Here is a 23,372-nt window from a genome sequence, read left to right on the forward strand (position 1 = left end):
GCTTCAGGTAAGCTTTTTACGATAAAAAAATTAAGAAAAAAAATTTTTTTAAAAAAGGTAAATTAATAAAATATCTTTTTAGGACCTTTGAATTCAGAAAATTTTGCTTGATGATCAAAAACAAAATTTAAAAAAAAATATTTTTTGGTATTAAAAGTGCCAATGGAGACGTTTAATTGTTCATAAAAGCTTAAAATTGATCAAAAACCTTCAAAAATTAGATTTTGATGATATTTTTGATCAATTTTTAGTTTTTTTTATGAACAACCAGACGTCTCCATTTTCATTCTACATGCTTCATTTGACGATTAAACATGATCTATGAGAACAAGTGTTCGTTTCGCATTAAAATCGATCAGATGAATACAAAAAATCAACGAAAAACAAACAACGAACGACCTAATTTCTTTCAATCGAAACCAATGTGTGTCGCGTGGCATGGCGTCGTCTTCGTTTAATCGCACTTTCACACAATTTCTCGCCAATTCTTCGTTGAAAATGCGTTTTTTTGTAGAAAAAAAAGTATTCAATGAAAGGTTCAATTCAACTCTTGTAATTTAAAAATACGGCAAATAAATCACTTCCTGCGTTCGCGTTGTTGTTATTGTGTGTCAATTGCAGCAGCAACACGACAGACAATCAACCGAGAAAATTAGGTTGTTCGCCTTTCGATTGTCTAATCGCTACGCGGGTACTTTGTAAACAAATGGTCACTCATTTCCTTTATTTTAAATATATCACAGTTTTAATTTTAGCGCAAAGAAGCATTTAATCAATTGCACTCGACTTTAATAACAGTAGTAATCGAACCATTGTACATAGTCGATCTTCTTCTTTTGGATACTAACATTTTTTTTTTTAATTATTTTTTTTTATATAATGACGTAACGCGGCGCAGGATTTGTGTCAAATTTTTTTACTTGTGCGGTTTTTAGAATTTAAGTCAAAAAAATGACAATTCCCGATGAAATTTCGGAGGAAACTCTTCCCGAAGCAACAGGAGGTAAGTTTTTCGGGAGTTTCATCGATCAAACTGGTTACGAAATTCAAAAAATTTTCACAGAAAATGTTCTCGTCGGTAAAGCGAGTTTCGTTGAGAAGAACAAAAGTGCAAATTTCGTTGAACTAACGGAAAATTACACGTCGGAAGACAAATCGTGGAAAGTCCCTAAAGGAACAATCGTTGAAAGGATTCCATGTACGCCCAAAAAGAATTCTGATGGGACTGAATTGTAAGAAATTTTTCGATAAAATATTAAATTAATTTATTAAAATTGAAATTTTTAGTCGCAAAGTGAAGATTTATGACAAAAAACAAACAACTTTTGAGGAACGTTGGATGCCTACCTATCTTATTGCCAGCAATGCAGAACGACAGGACTTTGCAAGTGCGGAAATTAAGAGAAAAGTCTCGTTAACGGAACTGGTCGAGACAGAAGAGGAATTTATCCGGGATTTGCACTACGTGATACGAACGTATATGACGCCGATGGAACTGATGCCAAAAAACATTCCGAAAATCATCAAGGATAACAAGAAAATTGTCTTTGGACATTTCAGGAATATTGCGGATTTTCATAAAAAGTGAGATTTTTCGCGACACCCACGAAGCTTTCTCTTTAATTTGAATTTTTTTTTTCGTTACAGCGTTTTGTACGAAGCCATCAAGTACTGTCTACAGAATCCGAGTGCTTTGGGAAAAACGTTTTTGCGATTGGAGAGAGACTTTGATGTTTACACGGAATATTATGCCAGCGAGCCAAAGGCGCAGGAAATTATTTCGACGTGTGCGGATTTATTTTCGGTAATAATTTTACGATGTTTACTTTGAAGCTTTTGTCTTTGTCCAAAAAAAAAAAACAATCGAGTGAGTAATGCAGGCGTCAATAACAACAATGAATGGAAGAAGAGTCGAGATCGTTGAAAAGTGAGAGAAAAATTGAGGCAGAATCAGAAAAATAACATAGTAACCTTTGGTAGATTGCAGAGATGTGACTTGAAATTTTTGAAAAAAAGGTCTTAAGAGACGTTTTTTGACTAAAAATTCTCTCCAATCAGGAACGTAAAGTTTTTAAAGCATGAACAAGCGTAGAATATTTAATTCAGTTTTGGCTTCTGTTCCTTTGAAATTCATCAAAAAGTTCTTCATTGAAGGGAAATTTCTTGTTTTGAACCTAAAAATGTTAAAATTGATAAAAATTCGATTTCCGCAGTGCATACATACCGTAAAATGTCGCCTCTCATTTCCTCGGCACTGTTTTTGGATACTCAGCATAACATACATCTCGCATCGCCATCCATCTATCCATCGAGCACCATCACACAATCGCGTACCATACATATATTAAAAATATCTCCCGAGTAAAAATAGCACACGACTCGACACAATTTTTATTTTAATAATAATATGTGTATTCTGCAAATACGCAAACTTTAGTAATCTTTTAATCATCCACTTGTTAAGACCTGTAAATAATTTATAAATAACGGACAGTGACTGAAAATTATTTTTAGTGAGTGTCTATATTTAGAGTTCTTCTACTGCTGCTGCGTGTGCCTGTGTGTCGTTGGTGAAAACACAATTTCACTTCAATTTGAAAGTTTTTTCGATTTATCGCCAAACTCGAGCTCTTCTTCGTCCATCAAGCATCGGGAAAAGGCAAAAATTGCCGTAAAAAATCTGAAAAAAATCGAAAAAAAAGTATTAAAAGTGGGCGAAAAAAGTGTAAATAACCAAAAATTATTTTGAAAAAGTGACGCAAGTGAAAAAAAATTCATAAAATTCATCCAAAAACGAATGAAAATGAGAAAAAAAAATTGAATGATCAGTCGTCGTATCAGTGTGAAAAGTTTAAGAGATTGATAGAACAACCCTACAATGTTTACATAAGTCTCTCAAAACATAATAAGAGAAATTTTTTCCCACGTTCATGAGATTTTCGATTAAAAATACACTTTCTACGATGCGCGAGAAACATTTTAATGATGCGAATCCGTCGTTTCTCACTTTTCCTCCCATAAAAACCGTTTCTGTAATACGAGTTTTATTATGAAAGGTCATGAGAGATTTTCATCGGTTTGGAAATCATAACAACATGTGTGACAAGAAGGTCGTTAAATTTCATAATAAATGTGTGTTGATGCAGACGACTGGTCCATTAATTATAAATGAAAATGTTTTTGTTTTGAAAGAAGTGTCACGACGAAGATTTTTCTCATTTTTTTTTGTAGGATCTTCAAAAAGTTGGTAAAGATACCAAAGACTTGTCAACGCATTTGAAATTGCCAATTCAACGGATAAACGACTATCAGTTGATCTTGAAGGATTTGATAAATTACACGCAGAAAGTCGGCGAGGACACTGAGGATTTGGAACGTGCCCTTGAACTTGTGCAGAGTATCCCGAGCAAAGACAGGTCCTTTTTGTCGGCGATCGTTGGATACAAGGGGAATTTATCGAAACTTGGAAAGCTTTTGGCGCACGACAAGTGGATCGTTGTGACAGACGACGCGGATAAAGACAAGGAACGTTACCTTTTTCTATTCAAAACCAGATTACTCATCACAAAGATAAAACGATTGAACGAAGAAAAATCCATTTTTGAATGCAAACAAACTATTAAAGTGAGTATTTCAAGATTTTTAAGGCAAATGCAATTTGAAAGTGTTTCACTTTTCATATTTAAAATTAAAAAAAAAATTCCTTTTTTTTTGTTAAAATTATAATTTAAATTAAAAAAAAAAATAAATCTTTTTAAAATTCTTTATTTTATTTTTTTTAATTTTCAAATTAAAAAAAATATTAAATTGAAAAAAAAAAGTTTTTTTATTAAATTTTAAAATTTAAGATTTTAAGTTTTTTTGAAATTATCAATATTTTTTAAAAAATTATAAATTATAAAAATTTAAATTTGTTGAAAAATTTTTTTTAAAATTTAATTTTTTTTATTTTTATTCTTCATTTTTTTAATTTGAAAAATATTTTTAAAAAAGTTAAAGATTTTTTTTTTTAAATTTTAAAATTAAAAAAATTCATTAAAAAATTAAAATGTTTAAATTTTAAAAATTTAAAATTTTACAATTTTTGAAAAAATTATTTATTTTTTTCAAAATTTTAAAAAATCTTTTAAGATTTTAATTTTCAAAATAATATACCTATTAGTATTATATGTATTGAAAAAAAAAATTAAAATTAAAAAAAAATAATTTTAAATAAAAAATTAAAATAAAAAAAATTAAATTTAAAAATTTTATAAAAATTAAAAAAAAAAATTTATGAAAATGTGAAACATTTTTATTCGGCTTAAAAACTGCAATTTCTAAAGCTTAATTTTTAACCCCGCAGCTAACTGATACAAAATTAAGTGAACGACCTAACCAACCAAATCTACTAATCTTAACACTAATTGACGGCAAACAAATCGAGTTACTTGCTGAAGACGAAAACATCAAAAATTATTGGAAATCAATTCTCGCGCATAAAGACGAGGAAAATTTCGAGTTACCTGCAAGAGTAACTGAGAAACCCGAGGGAAAACAAGAAGTCTTGATTGTTGTTGAAGACGTTTCGGTAACGAAAGAACCGCAACGCAGAAACAGCAAGAAAGAATCTCGACGAAATAGCCTTAAAACCGAGGATAAGGCAGAAGAAGTTCCTTCAGCGAAGGAATTAACACGCAAAAATAGCATAAAAAAAGAAAAATCGAGTGAAGAAACTTTACAACGAAGAAACAGCCTTAAAAGTAAAGAAAATAAGGAAGAAGAAGCGCCTCTTAAACGTCGAAATAGCAAAGACGAAGAAAAAGTTGAAACCCCAAAGAGACGAAATAGCGTGAAAAGTGAAGATTTAAAGAAAACCGAGGAAAATATTGAAGAATCTTCTATCAAACGTCGAAATAGCAAAGACGAAGAAAAATTAGAAGCGCCAAAAAGAAGAAATAGCATAAAAAGTGAAGAAATAATAAAAACCGAGGAACAAGAGGGAAAAACTCCAAGTCGTAAAAATAGTGTAAAATCCGTAAAAGAGGAAAATTTATCGCGTCGTGGAAGTTTAAAGACAAAAGAAGCACCTAAAGTAACTTTTGAAGAGCCTCCGCGAAGATCTAGCTTAAATACCGAAGACGCTACTAACAATTTGCTTCAAATTTTTGATAATCTTAAAGAAACTGTAGTTGATAGCATCTTAACTCTTTCTACCACAGGAGGATCAAGAAACGATCGTGACATCGTAGACGACGACAATAGTCAAGAAAACCAAAATAACTCCGCTGACGACACAAATAATCAACAAAACACAAGTGACGAGTTCACTGAGAACGACCAAAACGCTTCATCGTCATCGAATAACAATCGTCGTGATCCGCCCGAGGAAAAATCTCCGTACGTAAAGTTACCGACATTTTTCGATCCGCCTCCGCCGACAGAATACGTCGCGAATTTAACGATCCAAATCAAAAAAGTCAAGCGAAAACCGCCAAAAATCATCCGAAAACTCGTTCCGGCATCAAACGATCTCGAACGACGAAGTCAATTACTCCTTTCGGGCGATTATCCGTGCGAAAAAGTCGATTTTTCCGCAGCTTCAGCTCATCGGAAGATCCGAAATATCAAACACACGTTCGATAAGTCAGACGATAACTTTCATTTCACCGAAGATACCGTCGAGAAGGCAAAAAGGAAGAATTTCAAGCAAATTTGCACGCCAGCTGCTGTACTCCCGGTCAAATCCAAGGCCTTCGAGTATCAATATCTCATTGAAGACCCGAAAACAGGACTATGCTTGTCGACGTCTGAAATTGAAAATTTTTATTCACCTGAGGAATTAGAGGTACTTATACGAGAAATTGAAAAAATGGAGTCTGAAACGAAATTTTCGTCGAGAATTACGACAAGAAGAATTAAAAGTGAGTCCAAAGATTTTTTTTTTTTTTTTGAAAAAATTTTAAAAAAATTAATTTTTCAGCTACAATCAACTCTGAGGGAACAAACAACATTTACAGCGAATCGAGCGAATCATCGATTATTTCAAGTAATGGCTCATCAAGAGGATTAAAGCCAATTTTTACACAAACAATCAAAGGAAAGAAGCTTGCACGTGAGTTTTTTCAAGATTTTTCATGAATTTTTAGTTTTTTTTGAATAAATTTTTATTTTAGCCGGAGAAAATGCAAGATTTGAGATCAAAACACAAGAACGTGTCTCTGCTGTTGAATGGATGAAGGACAATAAACCGTTGGGCGATCTTTTAGGAGATCGTGCAACATTCAAAGACGAGGGAAACAACACTCATTCATTGGAAATTTCACGTTGTATGGTTTCCGACAGCGGATTGTACACCGCAAAGGCAGTACATGGCTTGGAAACTTCGACATGTACAGCGCAATTGATCGTCGATAAGTGTAAGTTTTCTTTTAAAGCTAATTTTTATGTAGGTATTTATTTTTTTCAAAAACATTAATTTTTTTTTAATTTCAATTTTTTTTAAATTTAATTTTTTTCGATTTTTTTAATCAAAAAATTTTTTTTTTTTTAAATTAAATTTTTTTCAATTTAAAATTTTTTTTTCATTTTTATTTTTATTTCAATTAATTTTTTTTTTTTCGAAAATTTTATTTTTTTTTCAATTTTATTTTTTTTCGATTTTTTTTAATTTAAAATTATTTTTTTAATTAATTAATTTTTATTTCAATCAAATTTTTTTTCATTGAATATTTTATTTTTTTTTTTAAATTTTAAAAATTTTTTTTAATTTTTTCGATTTTTTTAATTTAAATTTATTTTTTTAATAAATTCATTTTTATTTCAATTAAATTTTTTTTTTTCATTGAAAATTTTACTTTTTTTTTAATTTTCGAAAATTTCAATTTAATTTTAGTTTCGAATTTTAATAAAAATTTTAGAAAACGAGGCTTAAAATTTTTTAAAAAATTATGGAAATTTAAATTAATTAGTTTTTTTTTTGATATTTCAGCACTTGATGACAAAGTATCAGATGACGGCGAAGGATGTGCTCCTCAATTTACTGTCGAATTACGCAACAGCGAAGTCGTTGAAAATACTTATTTGACTTTCATGGTTAAAATTAAGGCTGATCCAAAGCCAAAAGTTAAATTGTAAGTCATTTTTTCACGAATTTTTATCAAATTTCATCATAATTTTCTTTTTTTAGTTACAAGAACGGTCATGAAATCATGGATTACGACAAACACATCGTAATTAACCGCGATCTCGAGGACGTTGGATTCTTCGAACTCATTATCAAGGAAGTTACGCCTAAAGATGCCGGTACTTACATGTGCAATGCTTATAACAAACACGGAACAGCTGAATGCAAAGCTGAACTCACAGTTTGTGCTGAACGTGACATCTTCCATGACATTGAAAACACGAAACAACTTGTTCCGGGCGAGAAACCAAACTTCATTTGGCGCAAAGACAACCAAATTTTCGATCCGGAAGAGCGTTTCAAGATCCTTTTGGGCACTGACGACGATTCTCTTGCTCTTGTCTTCCAAAATGTCAAGCCAGATGATGCGGGATTGTACACGTGCGTCGCTCAAACGACATCAGGCAACATTTTTTGCAGTGCTGAACTCACGATTCAAGGAATTGTTCAACCAACGCCTGATCCTGTGAAGCCCACACTCATTGTCGAAAACAAAGAAGTCAGTGTCGGAATCAACGGAAGCGCAATTTTGGATGTTAAATTCGAGGGATATCCAAAACCGAATATCGCGTGGAAGTTTAAGGGCAAAACAATTGAAACAAGTGAAAAATACAAGTTTTTGTTCGGAGATGCCGAATCAATGTCACTCGTCATTAAAAACGTTACACTCGAAGATTGCGGCGAATATACGATCGAAGCTTCGAATGAGCTTGGCGATGACAAGGCAGAAGTTTCGTTGAACGTGAAATATCCGCCACGCATCAAGAAACCCGACAACTTTGAATGCATGGTCAACGAACAACTTAAGATGTCAATCGAAATCGAGGCAAATCCAACTGCCAAAGCTGAATTTTACAAAAATGGCACAAAAATTGTCGAAAATGAGAGAATTAGCTTTACGCGTGCCGAAAATTACTATCTCGTGAAGTTTAGTAAAGTTGAGTTGAACGATGCGGGAAGTTATTCCGTAATTGCTTCGAATGAAATTTCTCAAGCTTCTGAATTGTGGAATTTGACGGTTTATTCGCCGCCTGTCATCTCGAAGAGTCTCGATAGTCAATATGATGTTGAAGAAAAGGAAGACATCGAATTGTCGATCAAGAGTGATTCGCATCCGCCGCCAACTGTGAAATGGTTGAAGGATGGCAAACCGATCAATTTGAATGATTCTCGTGTCAAAATCACGCAAGATGGGAATACGTATACTTTGAAGATCCACGGGGCGAATCGTAATGATTCTGCAGTTTATTCGGTAGAATTGGAAAATGATCATGGAACAACAGTTGATAAGGCTGTTGTGAATGTCAAATGTGCGCCGCAGATTCAGAACAAGTTGAAACCGATTACTGTGAGTGAAGGAGATACCAATGTCGCATTGACAGTTACTACCGATGGATATCCAAAGTAAGAATTTTCATCCTATGGGCGAAAAATGGGTCAGATTGATCTCTTAAGGGATCAGGTTGACCTCTCAGAAGTTCAATTGATCCCTCAAGGTATCAAAAAATGCCCTTAAGGGATCAATTTGACTCCTGAGGGGTCAACCTAATCGCGTAAAGGGTCAATTTGACCCGTTTTTCGCCCATAGGGTCAATTTTTTTCATAAAAAATCAGTTTTAAATTATTTTTTGCTTTAAATTTAACAGAGGAAAGGCTCATTGGTTCCTTGATGGCATCGAAATCACTGAAGCACGCAACGAATTCGACAAAAAAGAAGAAGATGGAGCATATTCGTTGATTATCAAAGACGCTACAACAGATCTTCAAGGCAAAATCTCCGTCAAGATCGAAAATAGTTACGGATCTGATTCGTGTGACGCTTCTTTGACTGTCAATTGCAAGCCGAAGATCAAGAAGCCTCTCGTCGATGTCGAAGTTGACGAAGGAAATTCACTTACTCTCAATTTGGAAGTTTACGCTGTGCCTGAACCTGAAGTTCATTGGTAAAAATTTTCAATTTTTTTTTAATTTTTCATTTTTTTATGAAAAATTTTCTTTTTAGGTTCAAAGATGGCAAAGAAATCTCCGCAGATGCAAATATCAAGATAACACGTGACTCACATCGCTCCGAATCATATTCACTTACGTTGAATATCGTCAAGGGAAGTGACACAGGCGACTATGAAGTGCAAGTTGTAAACAGCATGGGTGAAGTTTCTTCCAAGAGTCGCGTTATTGTGCAAGGTAAGTAAAATTTACAACTTTTTTAAAAGGTTTACACAAGAAAAAAAACACAAAAACATGAAAAACGTTGAAAATAATGAAAAAACCTGTATAAAAATTATGTATTAGCTCAAGATCATTATACGAAAGATGAGCAGCGGACTTATTCCCGTACAGAAGAAACTGTAGTAGAAGACGATGGCATTGACGATACCATGGAAAAGGCGAAAGATGTTTCTTGCATGGAAACAACTGATCCAAAAGACATTGAAGCAATGTTCAAAGACGACAATAGGCTCGAAGATACAAAGAAAAAAGCTATTGAGTCGCCAAAAGATGATGATTCGGATAAAAATAAGAAATCAGGACTTGATGACGACTCAGATAAGAACAAAAAATCAGGTATTGAGGAAAATGATGGCTCAAAGAACAAAAAAGGAGATCTTGATGATGGTTCAGACAAGAACAAAGGTCTCTTGGATGATGATTCTAACAAGAAAAAAGACTCTGGAGATGATGATGACTCGAAAAACAAAAAGAAACCTCTCGACGATGATTCTTTGAACAAGAAAAAACTCGATGATGACTCGTTGAAAGAGAAAAAACTCGACGAAGACTCCTTAAAGAAGAAAAATCTCGATGATGATAACAAAAAATCTCCTGAAGAGCCCCAAAAACCGAAAACTGATGATTTAGACAAAGCTAAAAATGCCAAAGAAATCCGGAGAAGATGACGAAAACGACGGAAAGAACAAAAATCTTGTCAAAAACGAATCTCTTGATAACGATAAGAACAAAAAATCTGAAGAAGGCGATGGTAAAGATGTTGGAAAAGCTAAAAAATCCGGCGATGATGATGATAATAAGAAGAAAAAAGTTGAAGAGGATGGTAAACTATAAACAAGTTCTAAAAAACGTTTTACTTTGGTGTAAACTCACAAAAAAGCAGCTGTAAATATTTCGCTAAAACTGCTTTCCTTTAGTGCACTCGGAATCCAGTCCAAAATGTACATATTTATTATATCGAACGAGAAACGAAGGATTTTAACAAACTCACTTTCCTTGTAGAATTTTTTTTAATTTTGAGGTAGATGCAATGAGTAAAATTTTTTCACATTCTAAAAAAATTTTGAAAAAAAATTTTTTAAAAAATTTTAAAAGTCAAATTTTTTTTTTAATTTTCAAAATTTAAAAATTTTAAAAAAAAAAAATAAAAAAAATTTAAAAAAAAATTCTTTCAAAAAAAAAATTAAAATTTTTAAAAAATTTTAAAAAAAATTAAAATTTAAAAAAAAATTAAAATACCTTTTTTTTGAAAAATTTCAAAAAAAATTTATAAAATTTTTCTCTTCAAAAAAATTAAAATTTATAAAAATCCAAAATTCTTAAAAATTTAAATTTCTTTTTAAATCAAAATTTTTTAAAATTAAAAATTTAAAAAAAAAAATTCAAATTAATTATTTTTATAATTTTTAAGAAAATATAAAATTTTTGAAAAATTAAAATCCTTCAAAATTTTTATTTTTTTTTTAAATTAAAGAATGTGAATTAATTTTCATTATTGCATACCTAAAGCACTACTTATTAACTCGTAACTATTTTAGACACTAATTGGCTAGAATTAACATTTAGACGTAGACTCAACCTTCAAATTTTAGATAATTTCGGATTTTAGCGTAACTTGGGAGAAAATTGTGACGAAAAATTGTAAATAAGCATGTAGCATGTCCGATTTCTTTTGGTAAATTTAGGATTTTCAGGTTTCGTGCACTTCCCCTTCGGCAAAAAAGGCATTTTCGTGAAGTGCACTCTGCGGGACTTTCAATTTTTCTGAAGCAAGACTCACTTTAAAATTGATTGACACTCACACTTTTACCGTAAAATCTATTTTTCGCAAGAATTTTAACATTTTCTTCCATTTTTCAGTTGCTCCTGAGATTTTGGGACATAATTTGAAGGACATCAGCATGTTCGACTCCTTGCCTTTGTCGTACGAAGTCAAAGCCAAAGGTGTTCCAAAGCCCGAAGTCATCTGGATGCTCAATGGAACAGAAGTTCAAGCGGATTCTCGTGTCAAATTCACGAACGACGATCAACTTTACAAGATGGATATTGTCGATGTGAAGTTACAAGATGCCGGCGAATGGAAAGCTGTTGTACGAAATCGCTTGTCAGAGAAGGCGTTAACTGCTAATTTGGAAGTTATTCCATGCAACGAGTTCCGTCGCCCGAAATTGACCGAAGGATCTTCCGGATTGCAAGATATGAAAGTACCAAAGGGAGAAACAGCGACTTTTACGTTGTCTTTGTCTGCTGATCCATTGCCCGAGATCGAATGGGAGCTTAATGGAAAGAAATTAACGCGAGATGATGTCAAATACGACGTTCAAGAGGAAAATTTGGAACATGGATTGAAAAAATTCACGTTCAAAATGCAAATTCTCAATGCGCAACACACCGACACGGGCGTTTACAAGTTCACAGCGAAGAACAAATATGGCAGTTTCAGCTCCGATTGTCGTTTGGATGTCTTGTTGAAGCCCGAAGTGATCGGATTGAAAGATCAAAGTGTTTTGCCACTCGAACAAGCCGTTTTCCATGCTGTCATTCACGCAAATCCCAAACCAAAAGTTGTTTGGACTCGCAAAGGAGAGAATTTGTGCAATGTCGAGAACTGTGACGTCATCAGTGACTTTGAGAAGGAAGCTTTCACGTTAATTGTTGAGAAAGTTACCGTCAAAGATGATGCCACGTACGTTTTGACAGCCTCTAATGACATCGGAGAGACAGTTGTTGAAGCTAAATTGACATGCAGAGGTAAGAATTTCCATTTTTTCATGAAATTTCATCAAATTTCTCACAAAAATCTTTTTTAGTTGAGAAACCAACGTTCAAAACGAAGCCCGCAAGTGTTCTTGCCCACGATTTACAAGATGTCGAAGTCGAAGCTTCCGTATCTGGCGTTCCTCAACCAACGCTCAAATGGTACATCGGATCAATGGAAATCGATCAAAGTACATTAGATGCCAATAAACGTCTCAACGTAATAACATCTACCGTAGATGACAACACCATCAAGTCAAAACTCAAAATCAGCGGATTTACAACGACAGACGAGACAAAATATCGCGTTGTTGCTGCAAACATGGCGGGAGAATCGTCTGAAGACTTTTCGATCTCCTTGAAATCCGAAAAACCTGTAATTAAGAAGATGTTTGATCGATTCGCTGAAATCGTGGAAGGAGAAAAACTTGAACTTGCTTGCGTTTTGGATGGATCTCCAATTCCTACCGTTGAATGGATGAAAGATGGCATTAAAATTGTGCCTGATGATCAGTGAGTTTTTGATTTTTTAGAGTTTTCGGTTGAAAATTTAATAAATTTTGCTTTTTAGTCTCAAATTGACTGCTGATAATAATGGAAATGTGTGTCTCCTTATTGATCATGTCAAACCAACGGATGGCGGATGTTACAAAATGATTGCTAAAAATCCAAGCGGAGAGGAATCTGCTTTGTGTGCAGCTGCAATTATGCGTAAGTATTTAAAAAAATTAAATTTTTTGAGATTTTAGAAAAAAAAATTCAAAAATTTCATATATTGAATCAATTTTTATAAAAAATTCTCAAAATCGAGCTTATAAAAAAATGTTTAAATTTCACTTTCTTGAAGGTTTTTTATAATAATATTTCGAAAAAATTCATGTTTTTAATTTTTACAACCTATTTATATTTTTTCTTAAATTTTTCTTCTTTTTCATAAATTTTTTCATAACTTTTAAATTTTTTTTTTTTAATTTTTCATATTTTTTAAAATTTTTTTTTTTTGTAATTTTTTTCATAATTTTTTAAAAAATTTTTTTCATAATTTTTTTCAAACAACTTTTTTTTAATTTTTTTAAAAATTTTTTTCAAATTTTTTTTTGTGGAATTTTTTAATTTTGATTTAATTTTTTAAAAAATTTTTTCATATTTTTTTAATTTTTTTTTTAATTTTTAAAAAATTTTTTTCATAATTTTTTAAAATTTTTTTTTCATAATTTTTTAAAATTTTTCTCATAATTTTTTAAATTTTATTTCTAATTTTTCACTTAATTTAAAGATTAAAATTTTCAAATATTTTTTTTTTTCGAAATTATTTTTGAATATTTTCATTAATTTTTTTTTTATATTTTTCTTCAACAGCAATTGCCAAAGCTCCCAAATTCTTGGATGAAATCCCGAACAAAGCCCTTCGCGTTGGCGATAACGTCGCATTGGAAACACGTCTCGAAGCTTTCCCAACTCCCGATGTCGTTTGGACCAAAGACGGTATCCCATTACGCAGTTCTCCGCATATCGACTTCATTTCTTTGCCCTGCGGCAAAATTGGCTTAAGCAACAAACATCTCTCCGTCGAAGATTCCGGTATTTATACCGTTACAGCAACAAACGAACTTGGCTCCGCAACTTTGTCAGCATTCGTATCTGTCGAACCGAAAAACGAGAAGCCATATTTCGTCAACGAACTCCAAAGCACAGAAGTTGTTCCCGGATTTTCAGCTGCTTTACATGCAAAAGTCATGTCATATCCTCCCGCGCAAGTTGCATGGACCTGTAATGGAAAGGAAATTCATGATAGCGATAAATATCAAATTTCTGAACCATCACCCGGGGATTTGACACTTCTCATTCGCGATGCAACGCCCGAAGATGCCGGCAAATATGAGTTAATTGCCACGAATGAACTTGGTCAATCGCGTTCTTTGGCAAATGTGAGAGTTGTACCTACCGTGAATGAAGATGCGGAAGAAGAACAACCGATTTTCACGAGCCCGTTGAAGGATGCGATCGTAAACGAGGGCGGCGAACTCGAATTGACAGCTCGTTTCTCAGGAAATCCCGTTCCTGAAGTATTTTGGAAGAAAAATGGCGAAACAATGGAACCAGATAAGCGTGTTGCCTTTTCGTGTGATGCTCGAAGCGCTACTTTACGCATTAGTCCTGCTGAATTGAGCGATACAGCACAATACGCGTGTTTCTTGGCGAATCCATTGGGCGAAGCTGAATCCGCTTGTGAATTGGATGTACAAAAAGTGTATCAAGCTCCTCAATTTATTCAGAAAATTTCGCATGTCTTTGTCACTCAAGGCGAAAATGCGAAGTTATGTGCTCGTGTCGTTGGAACTCCTCGTCCCACGGTACATTGGAAGAAAGGAAATGAAGATATCACGAACAATCCCGCTTATGAGGCGATTTACAGCGGCGAAAATGTCTGTTTAGTCGTCAAGGATTGCCAAAAAGCTCAAAGCGGCGTCTACACTTGTTACGCCGAAAACATCGAAGGCAAAGCGGAATGCGTTTTCAACCTTGAAGTTCAAGATCACGCTGAAAAAGCTTCAGATGCTGAACCTCCAAGCTTCCTTAAACCCATTAACGATATCGAAGCTGTTAAACATACTGCTGTCAAATTCACCGCTTGTATTGCGGGAAATCCCACGCCATCCGTTGAATGGTTCAAAAATGGCCAAAAATTGTACAATGCTGATCGTGTGCAACAATTGAACGAACCAAATGGCGTCACGAAACTCGTTATTGACAACATCAATGAAAAAGACACCGGCAACTATTCGTGCAAGATCAAAAATCCTCATGGCGAAAGTGTTTGCGATGCGAAACTCACGTGTCATGATCTCATTACGTATCCAAAACTCCGCGAAGGAGACGACTTGGAAGCTGATCACGGCAAAAATCGCCCTCTTGGCATCGTTGATCGCCCAATTATCTCGAACATGACCGAAAGACGTCTCATTCTCTCGTGGAAACCATATGTCCCCTTCTGTATGCATTATCCGTGCACATACAAAGTTGAAATGTGTGAAGTTCCCGAAGGAGATTGGTATCCCGTAGCTTCAGGCGTAAAGGGATGCAGATATGAAATTCGTGGATTAGAACCGTATCGCGATTACAAATTCCGTATTTTCGTTGAAAGTAAGGAAGGAATTAGTGAACCAAGTCCCTTCGTGCAAACGCATCGACAAAAGGTTATTCCTCCGGCGTCGGATTTGCATCCTTATGGTACTCCCGGAATCGATTTCAGACCGAAATTGCCTCCTTCATTGCCCAAAGACTTCGATATTGAACGACCTCCGCATGATAAATTGCAACAACCTCCTGTGTGAGTATTGAATTTGTTCTAAAAAGTGAAAATTTGTACTAAAATTTGTTCTAAAAATTATTTTTTTACTGAAATTTATTCAAAAAAAAAATATTTTAAGTTAAAAATTATTCTCAAAGACTGAATTTCGACAGTAAATTTTGTTAAAAGCTTAAATGAAAAAATTTAAAATTTTGAATTTGTTCTAAAAATATAAATTTGTACTAAAATTTGTTCTAAAAATTATTTTTTTACTGAAATTAATTCAAAAAAAATTATGTTTCAGCTAACAATTATTCTCAAAGACTGAATTTGGACATTAAATTTTGTTAAAAGCTTAAATGAAAAAAAAAATTAAAATTTTGACTTTGTTCTAAAAGTTGAAATTTGTACTAAAATAGTTCTAAAAAAAATTTTTTTTATATGAAATTCATTCAAAAATATTTTTGTTTAAGTTGTAAGTTATTCTCAACGACTGAATTTTTTGAAAATTTTGAATTATTTTAAAAGTGAACATTTGTACTAAAATTATTTCTGAAAATTAAAATTTTATTAAAAATTAAAAAAAAAAAAATTTCTAAAATGATGTTGAAAATTATTCTCAGAAAAAAATTTAAAGTCGAACATAATTTAAAAGAAACAAAATTTTGTTAACTTAAATGAATTAAATTGTTGCTAAAAAAATTTGTTCTAAAAGTTAAATTTGTACTAAAAATGTTCTAAAATCATTTTTTTCAATTACAGCTTCTTGGATCGCGAACGTTTGTACGAATACGGCATCAAAGGACACAACACTCGTCTTCATTGGTTCCTTATCGGCTATCCCAAGCCCGTTGTCAAGTTCTTCAAAGGCTCCGAACCAATCGAAATGGGAGGCAAATACAACTACAGTTACACTCGTAACGGGCAAGTCACTTTGTTCATTGAGCACATGAGCGAAAATGATGCTTGCGAATACGAATGTTACGCCACGAACGAATATGGCGAAGCTCGTCAACGCAATCGCTTGGAATTCGCCGAATATCCTCGTTTCATCCAACGCCCCGAAGAATGTTATGTCATGTCACGTCGTTCAGGACGTATCGAGGCACGTATCACAGGTATCCCGTATCCCGAAATTAAATGGTTTAAAGATTGGCAACCGCTTGCTGAAACGTCACGAACAAAGGTAAGTCAATTTTTTCTAAAAAAATTAAATTTTTTTCAAATTTTTTATAAAAAAATTTTTTAGATGGTTTATTACGAACCTGATATCTGCGTTTTGTTGATCACGGATGCCATTAAACGTGACGAAGGATTGTACACGATAACTGCTACGAACGTTGCTGGTTCAATTTCGAACTCTGTGATGCTTCATGTTGAAGATAATGAGGATGAGTATGCGTATAATGCTCATTTCCGTTCGCCATACATCAGATCGAAGCAAAAGCCTTACAAGGATTTGTACGATATTGGCGACGAATTGGGCAGAGGTACGCAAGGTATCACATATCATGCTGTTGAACGTGAAACTGGCAAGAATTTCGCTGCAAAGATCATGTATTGCAAAGATGAGTTGCGTACCTTCATGTTTAACGAACTCGATATCATGAATTCGTTGAATCACAGCAAACTTGTTCGTCCTTATGATGCTTACGACACAAAACGAAGCTTGGTTATCATCATGGAGCTTGCTGGAGGACGAGAACTCGTCAAACATGGATTACTTTCGCGCGATTATTACACGGAACGTCAAATTGCGATCTATGTTTACCAAATGTTGCTCGGTTTGGAGCACATGCATTCACGTAACATCGCTCACATGGGATTAACTCTCAAGGATATCCTTCTTGCACATCCCGGCGGCGATAAAATCAAACTTTGTGACTTTGGATTAGCTCGTCGTATCTCCAACACACTCGAACCTCTCGATTTCGGTATGCCCGAGTTCGTTGCTCCTGAAGTTGTCAATCGTGAAGGCGTCGGATATGGTCAAGATATGTGGGCAATTGGTATCATCACGTACATTTTACTCGGAGGCGATAGTCCGTTCCGCGGAGAAAATGATAGAGAAACTCTGACGAAAGTTCGTGAAGGACAATGGCAGTTTATGGGATCCATTTGGTCTCATATCTCGGATGAAGCGAAAGACTTTATCTCGAAATTGCTCGTTTATAATGCTTATGAACGTATGGATGTCAAGACAGCATTGCAACATCCATGGTTCGATATCATTACGCGTGTTGTTCGTGACGAATATTTGATTGGAACAGATAGATTGAGACGTTACTTCAACTTGTACAAGGATTGGCATAATACAGCTTCGTGTCGCAAATATTACAGAAGAAGACCATTGTTGTCGGCGTTTGATAATCCATCCAAGATGATTTGGTCTCTCAGTAAGTTTTTCATTTTTTGTCTTTAAATCATTCAATTTTTGATTTGAATTTTCGATTTTCGAAATTTGTTCTAAAAATTTGAAATAATTCGAAAATTTGTTCTTAATTTATTCAAAATTTATCAAAGGGCTCTAATTTATCATTTTTAATCATTTTATAACTCAAAACTGCCAAAAAATTGAAACTGAAAAAAAATTTTTTCTTTGACATAGTTTTGTTTTAAAAACTAAATTAAAAACTTCAAAGCATTTATCTTGCTCCAAATGGATAAAAATTTATCAGAGGGCTCTAATTTATCATTTTTAATAATTTTTTAACTCAAAACTGCAAAAAAATTGAAACAGAAAAAAAACTGTGTCAAAAACTGTGTCAAAAACTATGTCAAAGCAATTTTTGTCAAATTTTGCTCCAAATGGATAAAAATTTGTCAGAAAAAAAAATTTTTTTTCTTTGACATAGTTTTGATTTGAAAACTAAATCAAGAAAAAAACTGTGTCAAAAACTATGTCAAAGCAATTTTTGTCAAATCTTGCTCCAAATGGATAAAAATTTATCAGAGGGCTCTAATTTATCATTTTTAATCATTTTATAACTCAAAACTGCCAAAAAATTGAAACTGAAAAAAAATTTTTTCTTTGACATAGTTTTGATTTGAAAACTAAATCAAGAAAAAAACTGTGTCAAAAACTGTGTCAAAAACTGTCAAAGCAATTTTTGTCAAATCTTGCTCCAAATGGATAAAAATTTATCAGAGGGCTCTAATTTATCATTTTTAATCATTTTATAACTCAAAAATGCTAAAAAATTGAAACTGAAAAAAAATTTTTTCTTTGACATAGTTTTGATTTGAAAACTAAATCAAGAAAAAAACTGTGTCAAAAACTATGTCAAAAACTGTGTCAAAGCAATTTTTGTCAAATCTTGCTCCAAATGGATAAAAATTTATCAGAGGGCTCTAATTTATCATTTTTAATCATTTTATAACTCAAAAATGCTAAAAAATTGAAACTGAAAAAAAATTTTTTCTTTGACATAGTTTTGATTTGAAAACTAAATCAAGAAAAAAACTGTGTCAAAAACTGTGTCAAAAACTGTGTCAAAGCAATTTTTGTCAAATCTTGCTCCAAATGGATAAAAATTTATCAGAGGGCTCTAATTTATCATTTTTAATCATTTTATAACTCAAAACTGCTAAAAAATTGAAACTGAAAAAAAATTTTTTCTTTGACATAGTTTTGATTTGAAAACTAAATCAAGAAAAAAACTGTGTCAAAAACTGTGTCAAAGCAATTTTTGTCAAATCTTGCTCCAAATGGATAAAAATTTATCAGAGGGCTCTAATTTATCATTTTTAATCATTTTATAACTCAAAAATGCTAAAAAATTGAAACTGAAAAAAAATTTTTTCTTTGACATAGTTTTGATTTGAAAACTAAATCAAGAAAAAAACTGTGTCAAAAACTAAATGTCAAAAACTGAAAAAAAATGTCAAAGCAATTTTTGTCAAATCTTGCTCCAAATGGATAAAAATTTATCAGAGGGCTCTAATTTATCATTTTTAATCATTTTATAACTCAAAAATGCTAAAAAATTGAAACTGAAAAAAAAAATTTTTTCTTTGACATAGTTTTGATTTGAAAACTAAATCAAGAAAAAAACTGTGTCAAAAACTGTGTCAAAAACTATGTCAAAGCAATTTTTGTCAAATCTTGCTCCAAATGGATAAAAATTTATCAGAGGGCTCTAATTTATCATTTTTAATCATTTTATAACTCAAAAATGCTAAAAAATTGAAACTGAAAAAAAAAATTTTTCTTTGACATAGTTTTGATTTGAAAACTAAATCAAGAAAAAAACTGTGTCAAAAACTGTGTCAAAGCAATTTTTGTCAAATCTTGCTCCAAATGGATAAAAATTTATCAGAGGGCTCTAATTTATCATTTTTAATCATTTTATAACTCAAAAATGCTAAAAAATTGAAACTGAAAAAAAATTTTTTCTTTGACATAGTTTTGATTTGAAAACTAAATCAAGAAAAAAACTGTGTCAAAAACTATGTCAAAGCAATTTTTGTCAAATCTTGCTCCAAATGGATAAAAATTTATCAGAGGGCTCTAATTTATCATTTTTAATCATTTTATAACTCAAAAATGCTAAAAAATTGAAACTGAAAAAAATTTGAAAACTAAATCAAGAAAAAAACTGTGTCAAAAACTATGTCAAAAACTTTTAAAAATTTATCAGAAATTTATTTTTTAATCATCTTCAAGTATTTTGAATTTTTTTTAATTCTTCAAATTTTAAATTTTAGATGAAAATTGGACTCCTGAATCGACTCCTCCGCCACAACAGCACATTCCAAAGAAGTTCGAAGATTTGACATCAACTTATTTGCATCCAGATTACGAACTTGGTCGCTTCAAATCAGACAGCCAGTAAGAAATTCACTTTCTACATATCTAAAAAATTTGAAAAAATTTAAAAAAATTTTTTTTTTGTAGATACCAAAATGGACCTGATACTTATTTGCTACAATTGAGAGATGTAAGCTTCCCATGTCGTCTTCGTCAGTACATGAGTGTTGCAAAACGGCGTTCACCGAGCTTCAATTATACCCTATCTGACAGCAATTACGATTTGAGTGTATGTTTTTCTGAAAATTTTAGAATTTTTTTTTTTATAAAAAATATTTTTTTGTAGATGCCCGTTATTCGTGAAAGAAGAAGATTTACCGACATCATGGATGAAGAAATTGACGACGAGCGTCGTTCCAGATATTCACGTCATGGCACCGAAGACACAATTTCTTCGCGTCGTTTGCGCAGCGAAGTTGGAACACGTTTGCAATCGTACTCCGAAATGGATGCGATGATGGAAACAGGACGTCAAGGTCATCCAACGTTCTTCCGTGAAAAGCCTCAAACTGTCGCCTTGAAGATTGGACAACCCGCTCAACTTTCGTGCTTCGCAGTTGGCGATCCAAAACCGTCTGTTATGTGGTACAAGAACGACCAAATTATCCAAGAATCGAAACGCATCGTCTTCCTCACCGACAAAGATGGGCGTACAATTCTTCAATTCAACGAAACCAAAATGGACGATGTTGGCATCTACAAAGCTGTTGCCCGAAATGTTATAAATCAAACAACGGCGCGTTGTCGTGTTGTTGTCGCCACGAAACCCAATCCGCCAGATGCGATTAACGTCGTTGCCTATTCCGACACGGAGATTTTGTTGCGTTGGAAACAACCGAGATACGATGGAAATTCACCCGTTTTGTGTTACAGCTTGCAATATCGTCGCGAAGAGGAACAAGCCTTCCATGATATTGCTGATAACATCGATCACGAGTTCTATTTAGTGCATGATTTGCAACCCCGAGGCTCATATGTCTTCCGTATCGCTTCTCGTAACCGTATTGGATGGAGTGAAACTACTACATTATCGGATGTTGTCACTTTGCACGATGTAGGAGCTGAAAAAATCAAAATTACAAAGACCATGAAACATTTGCAACAAATCACGGAATCAGGACATCCAATTTCGCTCGAAGAACACAAACACAGAGTCGATTATCGCTTGGAAAAAGACGTTTTGGAATGGTTCTCCGACGAAAGTTACGCCGAACGTTACCAATTTGTATCGGAAATTGCTCGTGGCAAATTCAGCATCGTCGTTAAAGCCATCGATCGCTTGAAAAACACAAATGTCGTTGCAAAGATCTTCGATTATACCGACGACACATCACGCATCATTGAACAGGAGTTTGAAACGCTTCGTTCGTTGCGACACGAAAGAATTGTTTCGCTCATCACAGGCATCAAACCGGATAACGCCCAAATTGGCATCATGATCATGGAAAAACTGCAAGGCGCGAATATTTTGACCTATTTGAGCAGTAGAACGGAATACACGGAACAAGTTGTAGCGACAGTCATCATGCAAGTACTTGACGCTTTGCAATATTTGCATTGGAGAAATTATTGCCATCTCGATTTGCAACCAGATAATATCGTCATGGCTTCAGTGCGATCGGTAGAGATTAAATTGGTTGACTTTGGATCAGCGCAAAAGGTTTCGAAGCTCGGAACAAATGTACCCGTTTCTGGATGGCTTGACTTTATGTGTAAGTTTTTGATTTTTTTATAGAAAATTTTAAAATTTTAATTTTTTAAATTAATTTATTAACTTAATTTAATTTTAATTTATGAAAATTTATAAAAAATATTTTTCCAAATTTTTTTTTAATACTTTATTCTATATTTTATTGCAATTTTTCATGAATTTTCTATTTTTTTAAAAAAAACTTTGATATTAAAAATTGAAAAAAAACTTAAAATTTTTTTATCAAACTGATGTCAGATTTTTTTTTTTTTTTTATTAAAAATTTTTTTTTAAAAATTAAAATTTATAATTTTTTAAATTTTTTTTTCAATTATTTTTTTTTTATTTTTAAAAAAATTTTTTTATTTATTTAATTTTTTTTTTAAATTTTAGTTTTTTTCAAATACAACTAATGTAAATACAACAACTCATAAAATTTTTTAATTTCATGAATAAATTAAAAATTTTTTTAATTTCTTTAAAATTAAATTCAATAAAAATTCCAAATCTTAAAAAATTTAATATCTTTAAAAAATTTATAAATTTTCATTTTTAAGAAATTTTTTTATATTTCAATTTTTATTGCTATTTTTTATAAATTTTCAAAAAATTTTATTTATTCATTATGAAAATTATCCAAAATTTTTTGATATGAAAAAATTGAGAAAAATTTAAAATTTACGAATTTTTCAATGAAATTTTTATAAATTTTTCAAAATATAAAAAAAAAAATTAAAATTCAATTATAATTTAAAAAATTCAAAAAAAATTCATAAAAATTTTTTATATCATGAAAAATCAAAAATTTCGAATAAATACTTTCAAAACTTTACCTTCAAAAAATTTTCAATTTTTTTTTCTTATTTTCAGCACCTGAGGTATTGAACGAAGAACCCGCTTATCCCCAATCTGATATCTGGTCTGTTGGCGTGCTCACATACGTGCTTCTTTCCGGCGTGAGTCCCTTCCGCGGCGCCGACGACGAAGAAACCAAGGCAAACATCAACTTTGAACGTTACAAATTTGAACATTTGTACAAAGGCGTCACTCCCGAACTGACACGCTTCTTGCTCTTCGTCTTCAAACGAACACCCACAAAACGTCCCACAGTCGAGGAATGCTACGAGAACAGATGGCTCCAATCTACGGACTTTATGATCAAAAAACGCGAACATATGCGCTTCAATACACAACGCATCAAGGAATTCAGCGAGATGTACAACACAATCAAACAGGAGGAAGCTGCCAAAGTTGATTCTGAACCGCAATTGCCGATGAACGAACCATCGCCTCGACAGCTGATCCGATCGAACAGCATCCAAGAGGAACTTTTGACTACATTTTAAGGAATTTTAATATTTTTTTTTTTCGATAATTATCTTTGGACCACACGATTGCCATAAATTTATTCATAATAAATGAAATGAAA

General features: G+C 32.7%; 1 protein-coding gene across 1 annotated transcript; it reads left to right on the forward strand.

Annotated features, from left to right (window-relative positions):
- The first annotated feature begins 951 nt into the window (after nt 1-951).
- LOC134829168 (obscurin) lies at nt 952-23,361 on the forward strand. Its single transcript, XM_063842164.1, has 22 exons — nt 952-1,003; nt 1,064-1,232; nt 1,288-1,584; nt 1,648-1,804; nt 3,232-3,624; nt 4,346-5,903; nt 5,963-6,094; nt 6,156-6,398; nt 6,971-7,112; nt 7,169-8,569; nt 8,812-9,108; nt 9,168-9,349; nt 11,255-12,145; nt 12,205-12,664; nt 12,723-12,862; nt 13,511-15,482; nt 16,206-16,629; nt 16,693-17,839; nt 20,151-20,274; nt 20,341-20,482; nt 20,540-21,965; nt 22,814-23,361. The coding sequence occupies exons 1-22, from the start codon at nt 952-954 to the stop codon at nt 23,287-23,289; spliced, it is 12,225 nt and encodes a 4,074-aa protein (XP_063698234.1). The 3' UTR covers nt 23,290-23,361.
- Nucleotides 23,362-23,372: the final 11 nt, after the last annotated feature.

The sequence above is a fragment of the Culicoides brevitarsis genome, chromosome 2, assembly GCF_036172545.1.
Source record: "Culicoides brevitarsis isolate CSIRO-B50_1 chromosome 2, AGI_CSIRO_Cbre_v1, whole genome shotgun sequence".
Taxonomy (NCBI): domain Eukaryota; kingdom Metazoa; phylum Arthropoda; class Insecta; order Diptera; family Ceratopogonidae; genus Culicoides; species Culicoides brevitarsis.